A 20,463-nucleotide genomic window follows, 5' to 3' on the forward strand; every position below is an offset into this window, starting at 1 on the left:
CAGAATCTGTCTTCTGATTTTCATATCCCTTTCCTAAGTAGTTAAGGAAATATCCATCATTTTTGTTCCCATCTCCTCCTCACAGCTGTACACCGCAGGAACAATGAAAAATCTGACCTATGAGGGAGACTCCTCAATGCTGGTGATAGTTTATCAGGAGCCAGACCTAGATGGAGGAATTCCTCTCCTAGAAGCTTAAAAGAGTTACGATAAATGACTTCAGAAACTGAAATATTTGTTGTTTCTGGTTTTACTGCTGTGGTGCGTAGGAACCTTAATTATGGTTCAAGACCGCATTGTTCTGTGAGCTGTACAAATGAAACAGATAGGATCCACTGCGTGTTTATAATTTTAGTGCAAGAAAAAAGGCAATATTTGGATGCAGATACATGGGGGGAATCCAAGGGAACAGTTTTGCTTAGTGCAATGACCATGGCCTTTGTATACTATCACCCTTACTGTTGTCACACAGAATGGCTAAACTAATCTAGTTATTCCTCCTACAGGGTAGAAAAAGTTAATTCAGTCCTTATTTCTAGAAATAGTTTTCCAGCAAAATTTCTTTCCCTTAAAATGATTGCATGGACAATCCTTCGGGATTGAAACTTAATTCTTGCAATGCTTTATAAATTATGTCTAATTAGATGGAAGACCCTTGGATTCTGTGGTGATGGGGTCTGATGACATAGAGGTTTTTTTTTTACTTTTGATGAGTGACCTTTCCCTGATGCCCCAGCATCTGCCAGAGCACTTTGCCTCTAGTTACCTGATTCCCACTGGGGACAGAGTGGTTTTGGTGTGTCATATACCAGTGGCAACGTGCTAGGATTTGGCGTCGGGTGCAGAGTCTGGTTAAACTTTGATCTGACTTTCAGCCTTTTTTATCCATTTTGTTTACAGCAGAGCCTTCCAGGCGTGGGTGTGTTTGTTTTTAATGGTACCTGTATTTATGATAAGCCTTTTTCTCCTCACTGGTTTTTGTAAGGTATTAAAATGAAGCTTGTTGCCTAGAGATCAGTGTTTGCTTGCTACAGATATGAGATATTAACTGGACCTTAATCATTATCAATCAGCTTTTATAATGAAGTAAAATGATTATAGATGAGGTAGGCATTAGTCTTATTTTACAGAAAAGAAAACTAAGTGGAAATAGGTGACGTGATCTATGCAGGATTTAAGAAAGAATAAACAGTGAAGTTGAGGAGAATGCCTGGAGTTCGCTGGAAGTGGGAATCCTGTGCACTGGTGGACTGGGAGAGTCTCTAGATGAGTCCAGAGCACAAGCCACCAACCCACAAGTTGGCATCTCAGCTAGGTTAGAGGAATCACAATCTGAAATGATGAACTGCTACTCCTTGTTGCCTATAAAAAAAGGCCTAAACCGACTAGCTCAAATATGAACATTTGCATTTTAGGTAAGACAGGCTGATGTGATAAATTCTTAAATCTTCCAAACATTTTGGGTAAACCAGAGGTTGTCTCTGTTCACAAGTATATATGGAGTCAGAGAAGATCTGTTTTTATTATGAGTTAACAGTAGTGTTTCTGTTGACTCTCTGGGATGCTGGATCATGCCATGATGCAGCACCTTCTGGCATCGAAGCGGTAAGTGAAGTGTAAACGTTTCAGTAGATGGACACAATACGGCATCTCCCTTTGCTCTTCCTCTCTTCTTGTAAGCTCTTTCTCAGTGCTTGGCACTGTATGGCAGAAAATATAACAAGGATCTCTTGCCATCAGCCTCACTCTGAGTGGGGACAAATGAACTTAGGTTTTGGAGTTGCAGGGCGTGAACAGCTTGTGTTTGTCTTGTGCAGAGTCGCATTACTCTTCAAGAAAACTTAATGTCTCATTGCTTTTAAACGGCTGGTCATTTAACAGGAAAACTGCTGACTCTTCAAGGGCTATTGAAACTCATAACCTGGGACTACTAGTTAATTATCTCCTGCAGTAGAAGCTACTGTTTAAGTAGGACATAGTTGATGAGAGAATTACGGGTTTTCTTTTCCGTATTTGGACTGCCTTCTGAAGGCTTACGGCAGCTTATCCGGCAATGGTGCTAGACCCTGCGTATCTTGCAGGACTGTGCGTAAGGACAGGACTCTGCAAGGACTCTGCAAGAGAGTTCCCTTGCAGATAATATGCTCTGCAGGATGGTGCTGTGCTGTGCAATGTTTGTTGCGTTCTCTTTATTTAGCAATTTCCATCTCTAAGGATTACAAAGAGCTTTTCTCACATCTGTCTCCTGTCCTAAAGTACTGCTCGGTGGAGTGACACAGGTTATGAACTGAAAATGCTTTAGATAAAGGCAGAACTAAGTTGTACTTTCTAGATTCTGGATTCTTTGACATTAACAGGAAGTTGCTCATGAAAAGCTTACATATAGTAATATAGTAGTTAATATAGTATAAATACATAGTTTGTATTTTTTTTGCTAAGGAAATGCAATTCCTGCACAGGTTTTGGACAGGAGGTGAATGGACCAGTGTGTTGCACAATTGTTAGAGCTAAAATTGGTTAGGATACCTGGAGAAGGGTGCGTGGAGTTTGTTTTTTGGTTTATGTCATCTTGCTTTCAGTGGAGCTCTTGCTGTTTTAGCTTGCCATTTGCTCAAGGAATCAATTGGAACATGTTAGCTGACTTAGCAGTGGTTCCAGACAGGTGTTTTTCCGCAGCTGAGCTTGTAAGGTACAGGCTGCTGACAGCTATATGTGTGCAGATGTTGTTGAAGCCCATGTCAGATGGCCATAGGCAACTGAAGGCAGCATTTGGGAAGGTGGTCCTTGGGGGTTATGGCAGGCAATGGCAGAAAGTAGGAGGTGTTTTCTGAAACTCTGTTGTTTACCTGTCTTGGCTGTTAGTGATTTGCCATGCACGCATGCACATTCTCCTTTTGGATCTGTACATACCAGCCCAGCCCAAATCCATTACCCTCCACAGTGAAAGCTTTAGTATATTAAGTGGAGTGGAAGGGAAATGAAGAGATTTACTATCTACCGTGTTCTGGCTCGGAACAGCTTTTTCTCTCTGATCTGGACTGTATGTAAGTAGTTCAAAAGAGAAAAAATTTTAGGGGTAAGAAGAAAAGTTGAATAAAGTCACAGTGGTGACCTTGGGTAGTCTTACTCTTCTGCATGCATATATATTCTGAAGGGCAAATCCATTTCAGTGTGTTTTCTTGACTCTTGGGTAGAAGCTATCCTTGGCAGGATTTAGTTTATTTATGTACAAAGCATTGCATGTTCTCAGTGTTGTGGCTTCTGAGCTACCTGGTGTACTGGAGAACAGAGCTCCACACACGTTAATTTATCTCCTCCCAACAGAGAAGTCTCTTCATGTGTCTCCTTCACTGCCCAAGACTGGATTGCTTACAGCAGCTGCAAGGTGTGGAAGCTTTTGCCCAGTGGGTATCTGAACCAGGCACTGCCCATGCTCTTCACTTGAGAATTTTTTTTTTTAAAGTTTTGTTTAATGTAATGCTTAGCTGTGATTTATCAGGATTTTCACTATTGATGGGACATGCTCCCTACTCTCTTGTAACGTGCTCTTGCTGACTAATTAAGACTGTTGTTCGAAGTCCGTCTTTTTGATTTGCACCTCTTTGTACTAGATGCTTTAGAGAATTTGAGAGGCACTGTCCCAACCCTGGGAAGCATTAAGACTGATTTAGTGGTGGTCTACAATGGCCATTTTCCAGAAAACCATGCAGCTTTGCAAAAATGTTAATGTCTGTCCAAAGCAGATGAAATACAGAATCCTTACGTCATCATAGAGTAATATTGTACGAGAAGGGATTTGGCTGAAAGCACTGGATGGTGTTTCCTGGCCTGGACTCTAGGATGCATGTTTGCTGCTAAACTTGTGTTCCTCCCTTCTTTCTCACCAAGGATCTCATTCTCAGTTCTGGTTCTGTTTCCTCTAGAGAAATATTTCCATACTTGGTTGTAGTGATTGGCCTAGAGAACGTGTTGGTTCTCACCAAGTCAGTTGTCTCTACGCCCGTTGACCTGGAAGTGAAGCTACGCATTGCCCAAGGTATGCAGCCTGCTCTGGAAAAATGTTGAGAGAGAGAAAATTAGGGTGACCCAAGGACTGGGAGATGGGGAATGATCTTAATTCTGGTCTGCGAAGGAAACAAGGACTGTGTGTGTTGAATGTGAATTGGGAATTGTATTCTATTTGTACTATTTTTGATAATTCCAAGAACTAATACAAGCCTGTAATTGTGGGCACTGCTTTTTAAGATTGTTGTCTGAAGCATTGGCTAAATAAGTGTTAAAAAGTGTTAGGAAGGGAGAGCTGTATCTGCTGATATAGATATTTAGCACCTTGTCCTCTCGTGTCATGAATATCGTAAATGCAGTCCACAGGTCATATGAAGTTCTGCTGAGTCTGTGACAAAATTATCTTCTCTATTATAGATACACTCTGTACCTGCATAAGGATTTGAGTGCGCTCAAACCATGGATAAATGGAGTTTCAAACTTAAAAGATGTTTCTAAACATCAGGGAAGAGAGGTGCTAGAGCGTGGCCTAGAAAGATCTACCTAGTTTTAAAAATACAAGTGGTTTGCATGCTAGATCGAAAACAGGACTCAAAAACTCAATGGTCCTTTACACTTCTGAATCCCTGTATTGCCCTGTGCAGTACCCTCCAACTGCTTAAATCAGGACAGTTTTGTCCTGAGCTGAGAGAGTCGTCCTGAGTTCCCTTTGTAGTTAATGATAATCCCGCTAATAAAGACATTGGGAGTCTACAATCCAATTCTTTGACTTAGATGTTCAAAGTAGGTCAGGTGAATTTTAGTCTGAAAATGCCTTTTTTGCCTATTGTCTTTAGATGCCTAATTTTAAAGAAGGGATATCCAGTTCCTCATGTCTGTCCACTAGTGAACAGTCTCCTTTTACCTGTCTTTGCATGTTCTTTCTCCAGGCCTGAGCAGTGAGAGCTGGTCGATTATGAAGAATATGGCGACAGAGCTTGGGATCATCTTGATCGGGTATTTCACCCTTGTCCCAGCCATCCAGGTGAGTATGGCTGATCAGTTTGAGTTTGCAGGACAGAGGCTTGTAGGCACGGCGGGAATGCAGTGTCCAATATTCTGCTCCCCTCTCTGGCTGATTGGATTAGGAGTCTGTTAGTGGGAAATATATACGTCTAGACAATCTGGATCCCGCCAGGAGCTAGCCTTCTGTCCAGCAGCTGCCGCTGGATCCCAAGTCTCCCCAGTCGGGATCGTTCCAGTAGCTGGGCTTACACATTCAGTTCATCCAGTAGTTGGCCCTGGATCCTTGCTCTCCCCAGTTGCCTTACACACACACACACGCACACACACACACACACACGTGCCGGTGGGTCTCTCAGTCACGCGCCAGCCCCGCAGTCCCTCTGGCAGTTGGCCTGGAGCCTCTGGTCTGTCTCCTCCAGCGCTCTCGCTCAGGGACACACACATACCTGGCTCCCAACCCACTCACCTGCTCTCCAGCTGCCTGGCTCGATAGTCACTAGTGATCACACACTGACATGCGTGCTCTGACGTGCTCCAGTTGCTGGTGACCCAGACACGTGGGTCCCTGTGCCCCATGGCCCCCGTTCCAGCGGTTGGTGCTTAGACCCTGCTCGTTCTGGTTGCTGGCACCACAGACACGTGGGCTCCTACAGGACACATGGGTTTGGAGCCTCTCTCACTGGCTCATCGTGATGGCTGTCACCCCTGGACCATGGGGGTGATCACTTTGCTGCGACAGCCCTGGGAGGAGCCAGATCAGGGGCTCGTTTCCCTCCCTACCGTCCGTCCATTCTCCTTGAGTTTGTGGAAATGAGCTTCCTATCGCAGAACTTAACACTGTCCCGTGCTTTTGCTGTGGGGATGCCTTTATTCCAACCTAAAAATGCCTTTTTGTGAGCTGACTAATCCACTTTATAAGTGGATGGAAGAAAAAAACAACCCTAGTGCAGAATGTCTGCTCTGAGAATTAGGGTGGACAGTCTGTTTGGGGCTCTTTCACCAGACTGATGAATCTGTAGATTTTTACAACCACATGTATCTGTTTCATGGGTGGGTAAACTGAAAGCTCAAGGTAGAATAATTGATCTGTCAGGGGTCATGCTGTTGGGTCTGTGTAGCACTGAAAATAGCATCTTCTGCCTCACAGTGTGTTACTTTCTCTGCTGCACAGTCTCCTTTTCAGGACTGTGCTTGCTGAGTTGCATCAGGAGGTTGACACCATTTGATTTCTGATCCTTGACCAAGCAGAGCTTGTGCCTGGTGAGCTACATGAACAGAAGTACTGCCTAGACACAGTTCCTGAACCTCTCTCAGTATCCCAGAGGACAGCAAGAGAGGAGCTATAGTAGAGTTCCCCAGGCTACAGCCAGCCACCTATTGTGGCCTGATTTTTTTATTTGAAGCTGATTGCAGAGATTGCTCAGCTCAAACGCTGGCATGATCCATCCTTTGGGTCTAAATTGGGCTCATTCATATGGTATATTAGCACCTTTTGGCCTCCATTTCATTGCTGCACGGCTTGACCTCAGAAAGTGAAGCTTGACAGTATCTGTGAAGCGAGCGTAGTGCCAGCAGCCCTGTTGTGTGGATACCGCTGGGACAGTTCACTTTCTTGTTGCACTCGGCTATAGAGGAGCTTGCAGGGTGCACTCATTACAGGACAGGAGTGTGATAAAAGGGATGGGGCAGAGCCATGTAAGTGTCAGTAGAGCCATGGGAAAAAGTGACACCATGCCCCCACCGCCGTGTTATCTCTATTAGAGTACTCCTGTTTATTACAGCGTTTTGACACATGTGACGACATCCACTCTGCTCTCTATGTGATCCTGTCTTTCCTTGGATGCTTGCTTTCTCCAGAGGAAGAATCTCACGGGGATGCTGTCTGTTAGAGACTGACAGCTGCTCTGCTGGAGTCTGGTGTATGCCCCTTATCTTCGTCCCTGAGAGTGAAGGACACTGTACAGATAATGTGCTGTACTCGCGTTGCAGAGTTCAAGGGATCTGTCAGAAAGAGAGCCAGGCTGCGTAAATCTGGCAGGGACCTTTGCTCTAGGCTGTCAGAGGAGCAGTGCAGTGCTGGGGTCGTTCAGGCGCTATCTGGTATAGGGATCAGGAGAAGAGGGAGGCATTTCTTTGCTGAAGGCTCTCACCTGCCCCAAGGACTGTAATGGGTCTTGTCGTTTTTCTCAGTTACTCCTTGGCAGTGCAGCTCGTTTGGCAGAAGGGAGTTTTCTATGTTTTCCACGTCTCTCCTTGTCCTAAAATAAGAGTTTGGCTTCAGATGAGCATTGCACATCCACTTGAAATCCCTCCTAATTTTGAGCAGCAATGAAATCCTCTTGTCTTGCACTGCAGGTGGGTAGAGACCCCTGTTCTCCTGGCACAGTGTCACTGTTGATGGTCCTGAGATGCTGCAGGGCTGTGTGCTGAGCGCTTGTCCTGTGCTTTCCATCTCTTGCCCGCTACCTTGTACCGAAGTTCACACTGAGAGCCCAATCCTGCACCCACTGAAATCACTTTGGGTTTTGCCATAGGGTGTGCAGTATCCAACTGTGAGAAGATTTTAGATTTCCAGGGCTAGCAGCTTCAGATGTCTCTAATCCTAAGTGGAGTAAGTGGAGGTATTAACAGAACTAGTATCTCTCCATGCAGAGCCTGCCGTTTGTGGAGCCTGTGTTTGCTGAGGTCTGGGTGAAGTCCAGGTGGACGTTGCTTTCCTTCTGGTTTTCTCCTTGAGAGAGGAACCTGTGTTGTGTTTTCATCCCTCTGCTTCCAAAACCTCCTGTCAGATGTGGGGGAAGGGGCTAAAGAGAAAAACCTGATCAGAACCTGCTTCCTTGTATTGCTGTTGCTGGGAGGTTTGGGGAGGGGCAGCTGACCTGGGGGTTATCTTGTTTCATATCACACTGGTTTTTAAATAACAAGCAGTTGATTGCTTATGTTTCGAGAACAGTTTGGACAGGATGGGGAGGCTTCAAGGTTTGTTTAGAGGTTTTGGACAGCCTTTCGCACTATCTCTTTTCATTTCACTGTGCTGATAACGGCCTCCAGCCTTACGCAAGAAGCTGGGGCAGACATAGGAAGGAGGGGAACAAAAGAAATGAATCTCTACGGCCTCTCTCCTTCCCCTTAGGTAGATGTGTTCTGGCTTGGTCTGCAGGTAGTGAGCACACCACCACGCCAGCAGGCAGGCAGTGAATGGCGGTGGGTGTTTGCCAGCTCCCGTTCTGCAAGTGAGGGCCAGAGTCTTTAATCTGTTGTTTAGCCTAAGGTTTTTACTCCTGCTTATGTTCAGCTTTCTTGATCTCTCCATGCTTACTAGATCCTTTTTGGGTCCTGAGAGGTCCTGGCAGAAATTTGTACCTCCAAGGGAAACAAACGCCTCTCAAAAATATTTTAATTCTATGCTGCTGTGAAGTTTTGAATGTAGTGGGGGAGAGTGGATGGCACTTAGCACTAACGGGGATTAGGGTAAGAGTGTGCATTTGTTTTGTAGGGATGATCTGGGAGTTGACTGCATTTCTGCTGCTGGGCAGAATCTTTTAATCCTTATTTCTCCATGGCACCTGCTGGGGAAAGTGGAGCATTACAGCAAGTTTAGGGAAGATGGGCTATTGCAAACGTTTCCCATGTACTTGGTGTTTAGAGACCTCTGAGGGTGGTATGGGACTTCTCTTCCAGGGGCATAGGAGTGAAATTTGCCCATTAAATATACATTAGCCAAAAGTGTGATTTAAGCAGAAATGGTTTAGGTGGGGTCCTGGAGCATGGCTAGAAACGAGTACACAGATGTACAGTGGAGAGTGATTGATCCAGTTCGGAGCAACCTGTGTTCCTGGAGGAATTTTAAATCGGAGCTGAGGTTTATTGGTAATGTGCAGGAAACTCTCACTGTTGGAGGCTGTTTGGCTTTGTGATTTGAACACATGGGCAGGAGGCTGAGAGCTCTGGCTGCAGCCCTGCCACAGTTTGTGAACTGGGAAGACATCCTCTGCTGGTTTTTCCTACGGTGCTTTGATGTTTTATGGCTAAGAAGAACAAAGAATGCGAATCAGAATAAATATGCTCTTGAGTTCTCACATGGACTTTTCTAGCACCAAACTCTCAACTATTAAAAAGTATCGATAGTAGGATTTGTCAGTAAAATAGACTCAGGCCTGCACTCTGGGCAAGAGTTTGCTGACTTTCCCTTTTTCTGAAGTTGAAATATTTACTGTTGTCTCTGCAGCTGCCATAGCTAATCGTTGTGTCCTGTCTGCAGGAGTTCTGCCTCTTTGCTGTGGTCGGCCTCGTGTCTGACTTCTTTCTGCAGATGTTTTTCTTCACTACCGTGCTGTCCATTGACATTCGCCGTATGGAGGTAAGGAAGGGCCAAGAACACGGGGTTTTACCTTGGGTCTTCCTTCTCTGCTATTGTGGAAGGATTAAAGGAAGCACACCCTTTGATTTTCACTCTCAAAAGACCAAGTTGGAAAAGTTCCGGGGCAGTACTTGCTTGGTTACACGTACTCAGGGATTGGGGACAGGACACTTGAGGGGACAAGACACCCTCAGGTATATAAACGTGCAGATTTGGGGTAAATGGGCTGGAAGGAGACATGGTCACAAACAGATGACCGTGACTGGACGAAGAAGAGAGTGTGTGCCGGAGAGAAGCTGGGACAGATTGACTCGAGAGTGAAGGTGGGAACTCAGACATAGGCATGTATCAAAGATAGCTGTCTCTGCACACATTTCTCTTGAGGGACCTCATCACCACGATTCTCACACGTTTGTTTTTCTCTTGGCAGCTCGCTGATCTGAACAAACGGTTGCCAGCAGAAGCCTGCATGCCCCCAGCGAAGCCTGTCAGCCGCTCTCAGCGCTATGAACGCCAGCCAGCTATGCGACCTGCCACCCCACACACCATCACCCTGCAGCCATCGTCTTTCAGGAATCTGCGCCTGCCAAAGAGGCTGCGGGTGATCTACTTCTTTGCCAGGACGCGGCTGGCCCAGAGACTCATCATGGTATGCCATGTGGTGTTTGTTATCCGGTGCCCCTTCCTGCTGGACACTAACCCAACCCGCATAGGCTTCCAGGGCAGGGGGAAAAATGTCCAACATTTTCACGCATCCTTGTTACCCTGCAAGAATTATGCTGCCCTGTGGTAAATACGGTTCAAGAAATACTTCCCTAAGAACACCGCTCTGCATGCATTAGCTCCAGGGCTCTGCTGTTTGCATGATGTTTGGGTGGTAGTGGGTAATTGTCTGATATTTGCTTTGAGACAAAGGACTGTATGAGGTGGAGAGAGAATGTGTTTACAGAGCAGAAATCATGTTTTGTTCCTGGAGATAATGTGGACTAAAGACATGGAGATATTTTGCCACATGAAGGACTAAGGCTTTTCCTTTTGCAGGTGTAACTGCAGCGGTTACACCAGTTACTGCCCCTGCTTGTCTCCCCCATCTCTGTTCTGGGTGTCTATAATGGAAGCGCGGGAACGTGTGTGTTCCTCGGCTCTGCAAACCACAGCCCAGTCTGTTACTGTCAACTAACACTGATGGCAGTTTAAGTTAAATTAAAGTTCAGTTTGTGAACCGTGGCTGCTGCAGTAGGTCTTGCAGAGTTCATGAACCAGAACCCTGAATTAAGCCTCTCCGGCCCTGTTTGAGGGTGGCAGACGTGCTGGTCCCAGCCGCCAGCAAGGAGTCTCTTCCCTGCTGTGCGTTTGTGTGGGAGAAGTGGGGTTCCCGCCATCAGGTTGAGTCGGGTGTCTCACAGAAAAATAGTGTTCAGTTTTTGTGCGTGCTGGGCAACCTCTCCCAATCCTCTTAGAGGAGAAGTGTCTGCGGGGAGTAAGACCATAACTGAGTGCAGGGCGTACCTTTGGTTGGGATGTTGCTGATCAGCTCAGACAGCTGATGAGGTGTTGGAGGCAGAGCGTGAAGGCCGTGTACTAAACGAGCTTGTCTCTTTGCTCATCGTGTGTAGGCTGGGACGGTGATCTGGATTGGAATCCTGGTTTACACGGATCCTGCTGGTCTCCGCACCTACCTCACGTCACAGGTCACTGAACAAAGTCCTTTGGGTGAAGCAGGTCTGCCTCCTATGCCTGTTCCTGGAGGGGTCCTCCCTGCTGGGGACCCCAAGATTGATCTCTCAGTCTTCCCATCGGACCCTATACAGCTGTCAGAAAACCAGACGCAGCAGCGTGAGCAGAAGTCAGGGCTGGAGTCCCTGAGCAGGCTGGAGACAAACCAGCACACCTGGGCCCACGGACCAGAGGGCAAAGGGAATGGACAGACAGAGCTTGGAGCTGAAGCAGAGGTTACCTGGGGAGCAGAGGATGAGGAGATTTGGAGGAAGCTTTCCTTCAGACACTGGCCATCCCTCTTCAGCTACTACAATATCACTCTGGCCAAAAGGCAAGTGGGCTGGCATCGAGTGCCACAGGCACTTTGGATTGTGGAATTGACCCCAAGCGTTTTTCTTCTGTTCTTCGTCCTTCTGAGTTAGCTAATTTGTGTTCCATGTGGCTTACTCCAAATGTGTCTTCAGGAGGAGACTATTAAACAGGCCCTCCTGCATGGTGTGGAGGTGCCAAACTCTCCAGACTGTTTGTCTGAGAATAAGGGTTATGTTTCTCTCTGTGCTCTTGGGTGCATTACGTGCTTGTTGTCCTCCTGCATGGTGTGGAGGTGCCAAACGCTCCAGGACTGTTTGAGAATAAGGGTTATGTTTCTCTCTGTGCTCTTGGGTGCATTACGTGCTTGTTGTCCTCCTTTACCCTGGTGACGTTTAGAATTTTGTAAACCAATATATGATCATCTGTAAGTGATGGGGATGGTACATGTGAGGAATAGAGACATCTGAGCTGAAGAATGTGAGATCTTCTTGGTGAGATCTTCTGGCCTGCAGTGTACAGGAAGCTGGACCAGATCATTATATCCTTACTTAAATCTGTGTGATCCATTTGATCTCATCAGTAGTTCATTCCACTGCTGGCTCTTAATCTCTTCCACAGAGTTAAGGGTTAAGACCTGGGAAATATATTTAGAGAAAAATATTTCAAAGGAGGTCTTTAGTTTAGAATACCTGAAACTGCTGGACTGAAAGTACATACTGAGACCTACCTTGGCTGCTAGGGAGAAGATGAGCTGGGTTACCCATTAGGATTTTTGTGTCTTTTTGTCTTTGTTATTCCTAAGCTATTCTCATCTTTCCTTTCCTTCAGATACATCAGCATCCTTCCAGCAATCCCTGTCACGCTGTACCTGAACCCACAAGAGGCCTTAGAAGTGCGGCATCCCCAGGAGGCTAACCGCTACCACCCCTTCTTATCCTCAAGCAGTGGGAAGCTGGATGCTGAAGCTCAGCCTGACCAAGCCTCATCCAAGCTGCAGGGGCACCAGGATGTCACTCTTTACAAGTAAAAGAGTCCTTGATATGGCCTTCTGACCATGCCTTAGCTGCCTTGGAGACAAGGGTTGCTCTTTGCCTGTTTGGCTCTTCTCCTGGAGGAAAAACAAAAAATATTTGTAAAGCTTCAGTGCAAAATCCTGTAATGCTCAGGACAGTCTAGCTCAGCTAGCGCAGCATTAAATTAATCTCTCCTGGCACTGTTTTTCTGAGCTCCCTGGCAGGAGATGGTGTGTGCAGCCCAGGCTGTTAGCGCACGTTGCTGTGGTGGGAGCTGCTTGTCAATATATATCGATGACTATGGATGAATGGCCTACAAACTTGATACATATGCAAGTGTTCACTATAATCTAGTAATTTGTGCAATTAGTCATGCATTTTGAAGGTTAAGCTTAGACGTATTTTAATTGGATGGCTTGGTGATGCTAAGACTGTTACTCCTAGCACCACACATGATGCATTATGGGGTTTATCGCTGGGTAACAGGGATAGGAGTTCGTCTTTGGGAATAAACGTCATGATTCAATAATGCTTTATAGGGTGTTAGGTCAAACTCTCATGCAAGCAGGGACCTTCCTTTCCTACTAAGAAGACAGGCTCCCAACTTGCCCTCTGAACCTGCAGTTCTCCTCTGTTGAAGGAGACATATGGCTATGTTGAACACACCATATTATCCCAACCCCCATCTAACGTTTTTCTTAAAGTCTTAGTTGCTATGTACTTTTCTTATTGAAAAGTCTGAAAATCTTCTTGAAATTGACATTTTCGCATGAAAAAAACCCTGTAATTTTCCACAAATCACTATAACTTGTTGGAAATTTTTTCCAGCTGAAAAATTTAGGCCAGCAATATGTGTAATACTTTCACAGTATTTTTCAAACTCTATCCGTGGACTAGTAATTGGATTTTTTTATCTCACCTTCTTTTTGTCTTTGTGTCTGTTTGTCTCTCCCACCAGAGTGGCTGCTCTGGGTCTGGCCTCGGGCATTATCCTGGTCCTCCTGCTCTTCTGCCTGTACAGGGTGTTCTGCCCCAAGAACTATGGGCAGAACGGGCTCTCTCACAGCAGGAGGAAGAGAGGGGACCTGCCCTGTGATGATTATGGCTACTCCCCACCTGAGACTGAGATTGTCCCCTTGGTTCTCAGGGGTCACCTCATGGTAGGTCTGAGGGATGCAGTCCTTACAAGAAGGGCATTTTACTGACTTGTGCCACACATCATCTTTCTTTGTTTTATTTAAATAAACAACGATTATGTCACAAAGGACAGACCAGTTATGTGTCCTTAGTGTAATGCAGCTGTGGAGGCTAACAGCCGGGGCAAATGATATGTATAGAGAGAGAGAGTAGGATGTTGTAGCATTTCTTCCTGGGACTCGCTCTGAGCTTCTTGCAATTGCTGTTACCACCTTCTCTGTGTAGCCAACTGTTGGCTTTTATTGGCTGGGCTGGTCCAGCCTTCTTTGCTGGGGTAGCTCTAGCTTCCTGATACTTAATGCCTACTGGGTCCTTTTTTCCCTGCTTCCCCAAAGTTAGTGCATAGGTTTGGGCTGTTAAATGTTGTTTCCAGTGCTAAAAGCATCCATGGGTTTGCACGGAAGTGTGCTGCTGCTCAATTCACTCATTTTTCTTGAGGGGAAAGACATTTCTTGCCATTCTGAGATGAAACAAAGCGCTCAGACACGCAGTCACATGGAGTTTGAAACACTGTGCCATGTCTTCCAGAGAAGCTGCACCTCTGTTCCTGATCCTACCATCTCTTTGGGCTGTACTTTGTCAGGGAAAATTTGATTTGCAGCAGTCTAGTGCACAGCTAGGACTCTGGGCAAAGATGTACTCGTGTTCTCTGAGTATCCCTAGATTGCTAAGCCAGCCATGTAGTTTTGACATAAAATTTATCATCTATATAGTTCCTCAGCCACACGCAAGGTGATTGTCAGAGTCCAGAGGCCTCGGTGGTGCTACGCACTCAGCTGTGCTTGTTCTTCCTTCCCAGGACATCGAATGTCTGGCTAGTGATGGGATGCTGCTCGTCAGCTGCTGCCTGGTGGGCCAGATCCGTGTGTGGGATGCTCAGACTGGCGACTGCCTCACCGTTATTCCCAAACCGAGGTAAGTGTTGTCTGTACCAAGTTATTCAGCTGCGGGCGGGTCCCTCCCCAGTCGCTGCTCAGCAGCTGGTGCAAACCCCTCTGTAAGAAATCAGCCCTCTCCGACAGTAGGGGTGGGAGGACTGAGCTTCTATTACTGTGTTTTAGGTTGCGAAGAGACAGCAGTGGCATCTTTGATTACCAGGAAGGCTGGGATCATAGTCCGGATGGCAAGAATGGTCTGGACGACTCTTTTGAGAACAGTCACCAGCTCAAAAGGATGCTCAGCCCTCCCCAGCCTCCGCTTTTCTGCGACCAGCCAGACCTCACGTCTCTCATTGACACAAACTTCTCTGAGCAGGTGAAGGTGGCCGAGTCGGAGACGCGGCTCCGTGCTGTGGGCAGTCGCCAGAAGGAGACCGGGTACGACTTCAGCAGCCTGGTTGGTAAAGTGTATGAAGAGCACAGCACCTCCAACTGCATGAACTTCGCTGGCCTCTCGGCCCCGCACGGACAGGCTGGCTTCTGCGCGGGGAGCGGCAGTCCCCGCTCCCTGGGCTGCGGGACCGAGGAGGCAGGCTGCAGCAGCCGGCGAAGGAGCCTGGGGGACGAATCTTTTACGGGATTTGACAAATCGTCACCGCTTCCTTCCTGGGGAGGAGACTGGGAGAGCTCTGTCTGGAGCCTGGACCTGCAAGGGAACCTGATTGTGGCTGGCCGGAGTAACGGGAAGCTGGAGGTGAGGAGCGAGGCTCACTGCCAGCCCAGGCACTGGGTGAGCTGCCAGCAGCTCTTTAAGACTGAAGTAGCTGCCATGTCATTAAGTAATGTTACTGCTCAGTCATGAAATAAGGTAAAATTAATAGGAATTCTATAGGAATGATACAGGTTTTGAAGCAAATTTTATTTGGAAATTTAAATCTTCTCTAATGAGAAACTTTCATTTCGATTAGTTTAATTTCATTTTTGGAAATTAAGTTAAAATTTTTCCTTCAAAATAAATGGAGGTTTTTTTTTTTAAACAAACACATTTTGAAACAAATTTTTTAATGATTTTTAACCTGTGCTCCATGTGGGCGGCTCTCACTCTTCCCAACAAAGACACAGGCTGGCCACTCCATTGTTTTTCTTTGTCCTTTAAATATGCTTTCGAGCTCAGGTACCTCCTCTCAAGCAGCTGCCTTGAGTCACTGACTGAATTTTGCTGCTGAATCTTTTTTCCAGTCCACATCACAGTATTGCTTCAAAATCCAGAGCACTTCATGCTCGGAACAGGGCAGATGTGGGGCTGACCGGGAGCGAAGAGGGGTGCTGCAGAGCTGGGGATGGGGAGCAGCAAGAGCCCATGCTGCTGCAGGGTGCCTGTGTGGTGCACCGGGGCTAGCGTTTGTTGTGACCCCAGTAAGAAAGGCATGCAGATTGTGAAGTATTGATTAAAATACCATTTATTGGCAGTAATGCTAAAAGGAAGAAGAGGATAGTGTGATCTTATGTCCCTCCCATTGTGGTGAGCCCCATGCTGTGCAGTGTTGGGCAGACCTCCAGTCTGAGCACGGCACACCGTGCAGATTGTGTCCCTAGAGAGGTCAGCCGGCACTGTGGTCCTTAGAGCTCTTAGGGGATTTTCTTCAAAGAAAAGAATTCTATTCATCATTTCTGCTGTCAAACAGAAGGATGTTCACTGGAGAACTTGCTGCTTCACTTTAAGATAGATAGAAGGATACTGATGATTTTGATCACTGGTGCCAAGTGGGAGCTGCCTACAGGCTTCTTCATTAAGATCAGACAGCTGAGGGGGCCAGGGGATATATGCAGCACAGCACAGGTTAGCCGTTACGTGGATCACCAACTCCTCGATCTAGGACAGTCAGGATCACAGCAGTAACCCTTTCTCCTTCCAGGTTTGGGATGCTATCGAGGGGACCCTCCGTAGCAGTAATGACGAAGGTCAATCTGGCATCACAGCGCTTGTCTTCCTGAACAACAGGTAATTGCGTTTGTACTCGGTGATCTCTTGCAAGGGGAGGAGAACACGTGGTGTAAGTCAGGACCCCAGCCCTCTCCCTCCTGCCATGGAGGTTGAACAACTCCAGATGGCAGAGGCTCAGCTGGGAAGTCTCTTCCTTCCCACGCATCCACCTCTCAAGCTGGGCATGGTGGAGCGAGCTTTCCTGGGTCCAGCTCTGCTCCAGCAGCCACTTCTTCTCCATACAGATATTTAGTCTTTCTAGTAGCTGAATATCCAGAATAATTCAGGGCTGGGAGATGGGGCCTTTGGGTCACTGTTTTCTGTGTGCTGTTATTCAAGAAGCATTGCCATCTGCCAGTTTGTTCTGCGGTCTGAGCTTAATATAATTTCTGAGCCCTCTTCCTTGCGATCAGGAGTGCCTCCTCACAGGGGGAGCCTGCGTGGTTTGTTCTCTGCCTCAGAAGGTGTCTGGTCTCAGGGGTCTGGTCTCACCCTGTGAGAGCGGGGAAGGGCCTCTCCTCATGTGCCTGCGTTTCTCCCTCAGGATCGTCGCTGCCCGGTTGAATGGCTCTTTAGATTTCTTTTCACTAGAGACGCACACGTCCTTGAACCACCTGCAGTTCCGAGGTAAGCAAGCGTCTGAGCGTGCTGTGCACTGCTCTCAGCTCTGCTGAGCCTCTTCCTCTTCCCTTGCCTTCTTGCAGCTGACTCTTCCTCAGACCCACTTCATAAGCTGTCGTAGTAACACTCCGCTCCAAAAACCCCTGTGTTGCAGGTGCCAAACCAGCTGCTGTGGAGAGGTGAGGAATACTTTGGGAGTTCCCTGTGCAGGGAGAGCATCTCGAGTGCTGGTTTTCTCCAGTGCATAGGTCTGGAGGCTGAGGCACGTGTTCCAGGATCAGCTCTGCCCTGTACTTCTTTCCTCTCCCACTTCTCACTTATTTTCTCCTTCAGCAAGGTCTTTTCTCACTTGTTGCACGTCACGTAGCCCCACACAACCACGATGTAGCCTGGGGCCTCGGCACAACCACGACACACACAAAACTAGTCCGTGGTGGTAACTGGTTTGCAGTGCAGTAGCTCCTTTGGTTCTGGGGTGGCCTGGAGGGGAGAGATGCCCTGGCCTTACTCCAGGAGAATGGTTGCATTCCTGGGCAGATGCCCTGGGATCTGCAAGCTGTAGATCTGGAAGTGGAGCAGGCTCTGCAGGAAAGGACTGGCTGTGGAAATGACTTTTCCCCATAGAACGCAGACAGTCTTATGCCCAGCTGTCCCTTCTGCCTCTGACAAGAGTAACAGTGCTCTTGGGCTTCAGGGATCTCAGTCTTGCAGAAAATTTACTGTGTGGGGGCCACTGAGCTGCAGAAGGGAGTTCTGCTGCTGAGGACCCTGTTGGAGACCCTTGCTCCAGTTGTTCATGAGTGCTGAGCAGCTGTAGCTTCTGCTGGTGTCAGCCAGAGTGCTGAGTGTTCGGCTCTTTGGAGGACCAGGTTCAAATTCCTTGAAGCTCAGCATCTAGGCATCCCTGATGCCACACCATTTCTGGGTGATATTAGTCTTGGAGCATAAGGCCGTGTGTCTGCTGCACTGAGGACTTACCTGCGTGTCTCTCCACAGGAGCCCCGAGCAGAAGCAGCATCCCCTCCTCCCCCGTGTTCAGCAGCAGCGACATCATCGTGTGTCAGCTCACCCACACCGTGTCCTGCGCCCACCAGAAGCCGATCACGGCGCTGAAGGCTGCGGCTGGACGGCTGGTCACTGGGAGCCAGGACCACACTCTGAGAGTAAGGCTTCCTCGGCTGCTGCCCTGTAACTGGTGGGGTGGGGTGGGTGCTTACCCGTCCTGTGGACGCCGTGGGACGTGAGCTTGTCTCGTACGTGGACGGGGGGCAAAGCTGACGTGTGTACATGCTCAAAGGTAGGCGAGTGTTTGGGAGTGGTTGGAGTCCAATCCAGTGCATTCCTAAAGCTCCCCGTGTTATATTTGTCTGCCTGGATGTGGCCCCTCAGTGGAGTTAGGAGGACGGAGCCCCGTGTGAGCTGTCTTCCTAAGCAGAGCATGAGATCCTCTTGCCTTAGGGCTGGGTGACTTCATGAATAGCAGGGTCTGGGTTCTGGGGTATCCCCTGTCTTCTCCTCGTCCCTTCCAGCAGCAGCTGTCTCCTTCAGCCATGCACATCGCTTCCCTGCCCTGTCACTGCCCAACAGGCATTACCCTCTTCCCCTGCCCTTGGCAGCAGCATCCAGTGACCAAAAGCTCTGACTCTGCCATGAGAGGGGGTGGCAGTAAGGAAGATAAAGTGAGATCAGTTGCTTATTAGCAAGAGCAATAAGGCTCTGGTAGTATCGTTCTGCAGCACGGCTGCCCTGCGCATGCTCACATCTGCCTCTTCTGCCCTGCAGGTGTTTCGGCTGGAAGACTCGTGCTGTTTGTTCACACTGCAGGGTCACTCAGGAGCAATCACAGCTGTGTACATTGATCAGGTACGGTACAGCTGGGTCTGCACTGGGAAGAACATCCTTTAATACGGCTGCTGAGCCACTGGTTCAGCCAGAGGGACCCAGCTGGGACCCTGTTCTCGTTTGCTTCATAGAGAAGTTGATGTGTGCTTCTCTGAGGACACAGAGGGTTCGCTGGCCGCTGTATCGGTGTGCTCACCATCTGCCTTACAAGCTGAACCATTATTTTCCCATCCAGCTAACCATGAGCTCAGCAATCCCTTTCCTGCTGCCTGCCCTCCTGGGGACCGGCTGTCTCCTGAGCGAGGCAGCATAGGCTTAGCTAAGCTGATGCACAGCCTGCACTGCCAGGGCTGGAAAGGTGAGCAAGGCTAACGACAGGGCCTAGCAGAGCGTGCCCTGCTCTGCAGTGAGCCCCCAGGGAGGCTTTGCGTACCAGCTCCCTTGGAAAGAAGAGCCACAGCTGTGTGCTTTACAGCTCTGTTTAAATGAATTTAGGTTTCTCTGCACCTGGGAGTCCTGGTGGGCTTGGGTTTTTGTTACCTCCAGCCTGCTCAAACACATGTACAAAGGCAGGGAAGACGCCGAGCTGGCAGTTCAGCTTTCCATCCCACATTCCTGTGACCTCCTACAGCCTGGGAGCGTGCCTGGAGCACTGGAAGTGCTTGTATATGACCGGAGTGTTCAGCGGCTCCCCGTGTCTGTGGCACTGCGAAGCCCCGGGGTGTGGTGGAAAGGGCACTGTCTGCCGTCTGCTGAGGTTCCCGACCTGTGTCCTTGCAGACGATGGTGCTAGCGAGCGGAGGCCAGGACGGTGCCATCTGCCTTTGGGATGTGCTGACGGGGAGCAAGGTCAGCCACATGTACGCCCACCGAGGGGACGTCACGTCCCTCACCTGCACAACGTCCTGCGTCATCAGCAGCGGCTTGGATGACGTGATCAGCATCTGGGACCGCAGCTCGGGGATCAAGCTCTATTCTATCCAGCAGGTTGGTAGCTGGGGTGCAGCCAGGGAAAGCTTAAGGGTGCTTCTGTGCTTTTCTGGACCCCACCAAACCCCGCAGACCAGCTCTGCTGGGCTTGTGGTGTGAAGGGATCTCTTAATTAAACTCCAGGCGGTTTGGAAAAACTTCCCTGCTTGTAAATATAATCTGCAAGAGCTCAGAAAAGACGGAATCCGTTGCTTGGCCAGACTGCACTGTCCTGGCTGCGAGGCTCTGTGGCCCCATTCCAGCACGTGTGCACCCGCGGGGCCGGGCTGGCAGAGGGACTGCGGCTAAACGGCCTCTTCCCAGCCACGGCAAGGGCTGGCTGCAGAAGCGGCGTGGGCAGGCTGCTGCCCTCCCTCGCGGAGGAGTTCCTGCCAGGACGCCTGTTGTGGGCTCGGCTCTCTGACGTGCTCTCATTCCACGCAGGAGATGGGCTGCGGCGCCAGCCTGGGCGTGATCTCCGACAACCTGCTGGTGACAGGAGGCCAGGGCTGCGTCTCCTTCTGGGACATCGGCTACGGCGACCTGCTCCAGACCGTC

At 48.5% G+C, this 20,463-nt stretch overlaps 1 protein-coding gene across 1 annotated transcript in view; it reads left to right on the forward strand.

Moving 5' to 3' along the window:
* Positions 1 to 20,460, forward strand: part of SCAP (SREBF chaperone) — a gene marked incomplete at its 3' end in the record, with an annotated part of 45,815 nt that extends 25,355 nt beyond the window's left edge. Inside the window, exons 8-22 of the mRNA XM_009578194.1 lie at positions 3,924 to 4,036; positions 4,935 to 5,029; positions 9,272 to 9,370; positions 9,801 to 10,019; positions 10,987 to 11,420; positions 12,230 to 12,424; positions 13,373 to 13,574; positions 14,411 to 14,526; positions 14,673 to 15,243; positions 16,406 to 16,491; positions 17,018 to 17,100; positions 18,091 to 18,257; positions 18,877 to 18,957; positions 19,717 to 19,923; positions 20,350 to 20,460. Coding sequence (XP_009576489.1) covers positions 3,924 to 4,036; positions 4,935 to 5,029; positions 9,272 to 9,370; positions 9,801 to 10,019; positions 10,987 to 11,420; positions 12,230 to 12,424; positions 13,373 to 13,574; positions 14,411 to 14,526; positions 14,673 to 15,243; positions 16,406 to 16,491; positions 17,018 to 17,100; positions 18,091 to 18,257; positions 18,877 to 18,957; positions 19,717 to 19,923; positions 20,350 to 20,460 — 2,779 coding nt within the window. The remainder of the gene's footprint in view (positions 1 to 3,923; positions 4,037 to 4,934; positions 5,030 to 9,271; positions 9,371 to 9,800; positions 10,020 to 10,986; positions 11,421 to 12,229; positions 12,425 to 13,372; positions 13,575 to 14,410; positions 14,527 to 14,672; positions 15,244 to 16,405; positions 16,492 to 17,017; positions 17,101 to 18,090; positions 18,258 to 18,876; positions 18,958 to 19,716; positions 19,924 to 20,349) is intronic.
* Positions 20,461 to 20,463: the final 3 nt, after the last annotated feature.

This window comes from Fulmarus glacialis, unplaced genomic scaffold (genome assembly GCF_000690835.1).
Source record: "Fulmarus glacialis isolate BGI_N327 unplaced genomic scaffold, ASM69083v1 scaffold1445, whole genome shotgun sequence".
Lineage (NCBI taxonomy): Eukaryota > Metazoa > Chordata > Aves > Procellariiformes > Procellariidae > Fulmarus > Fulmarus glacialis.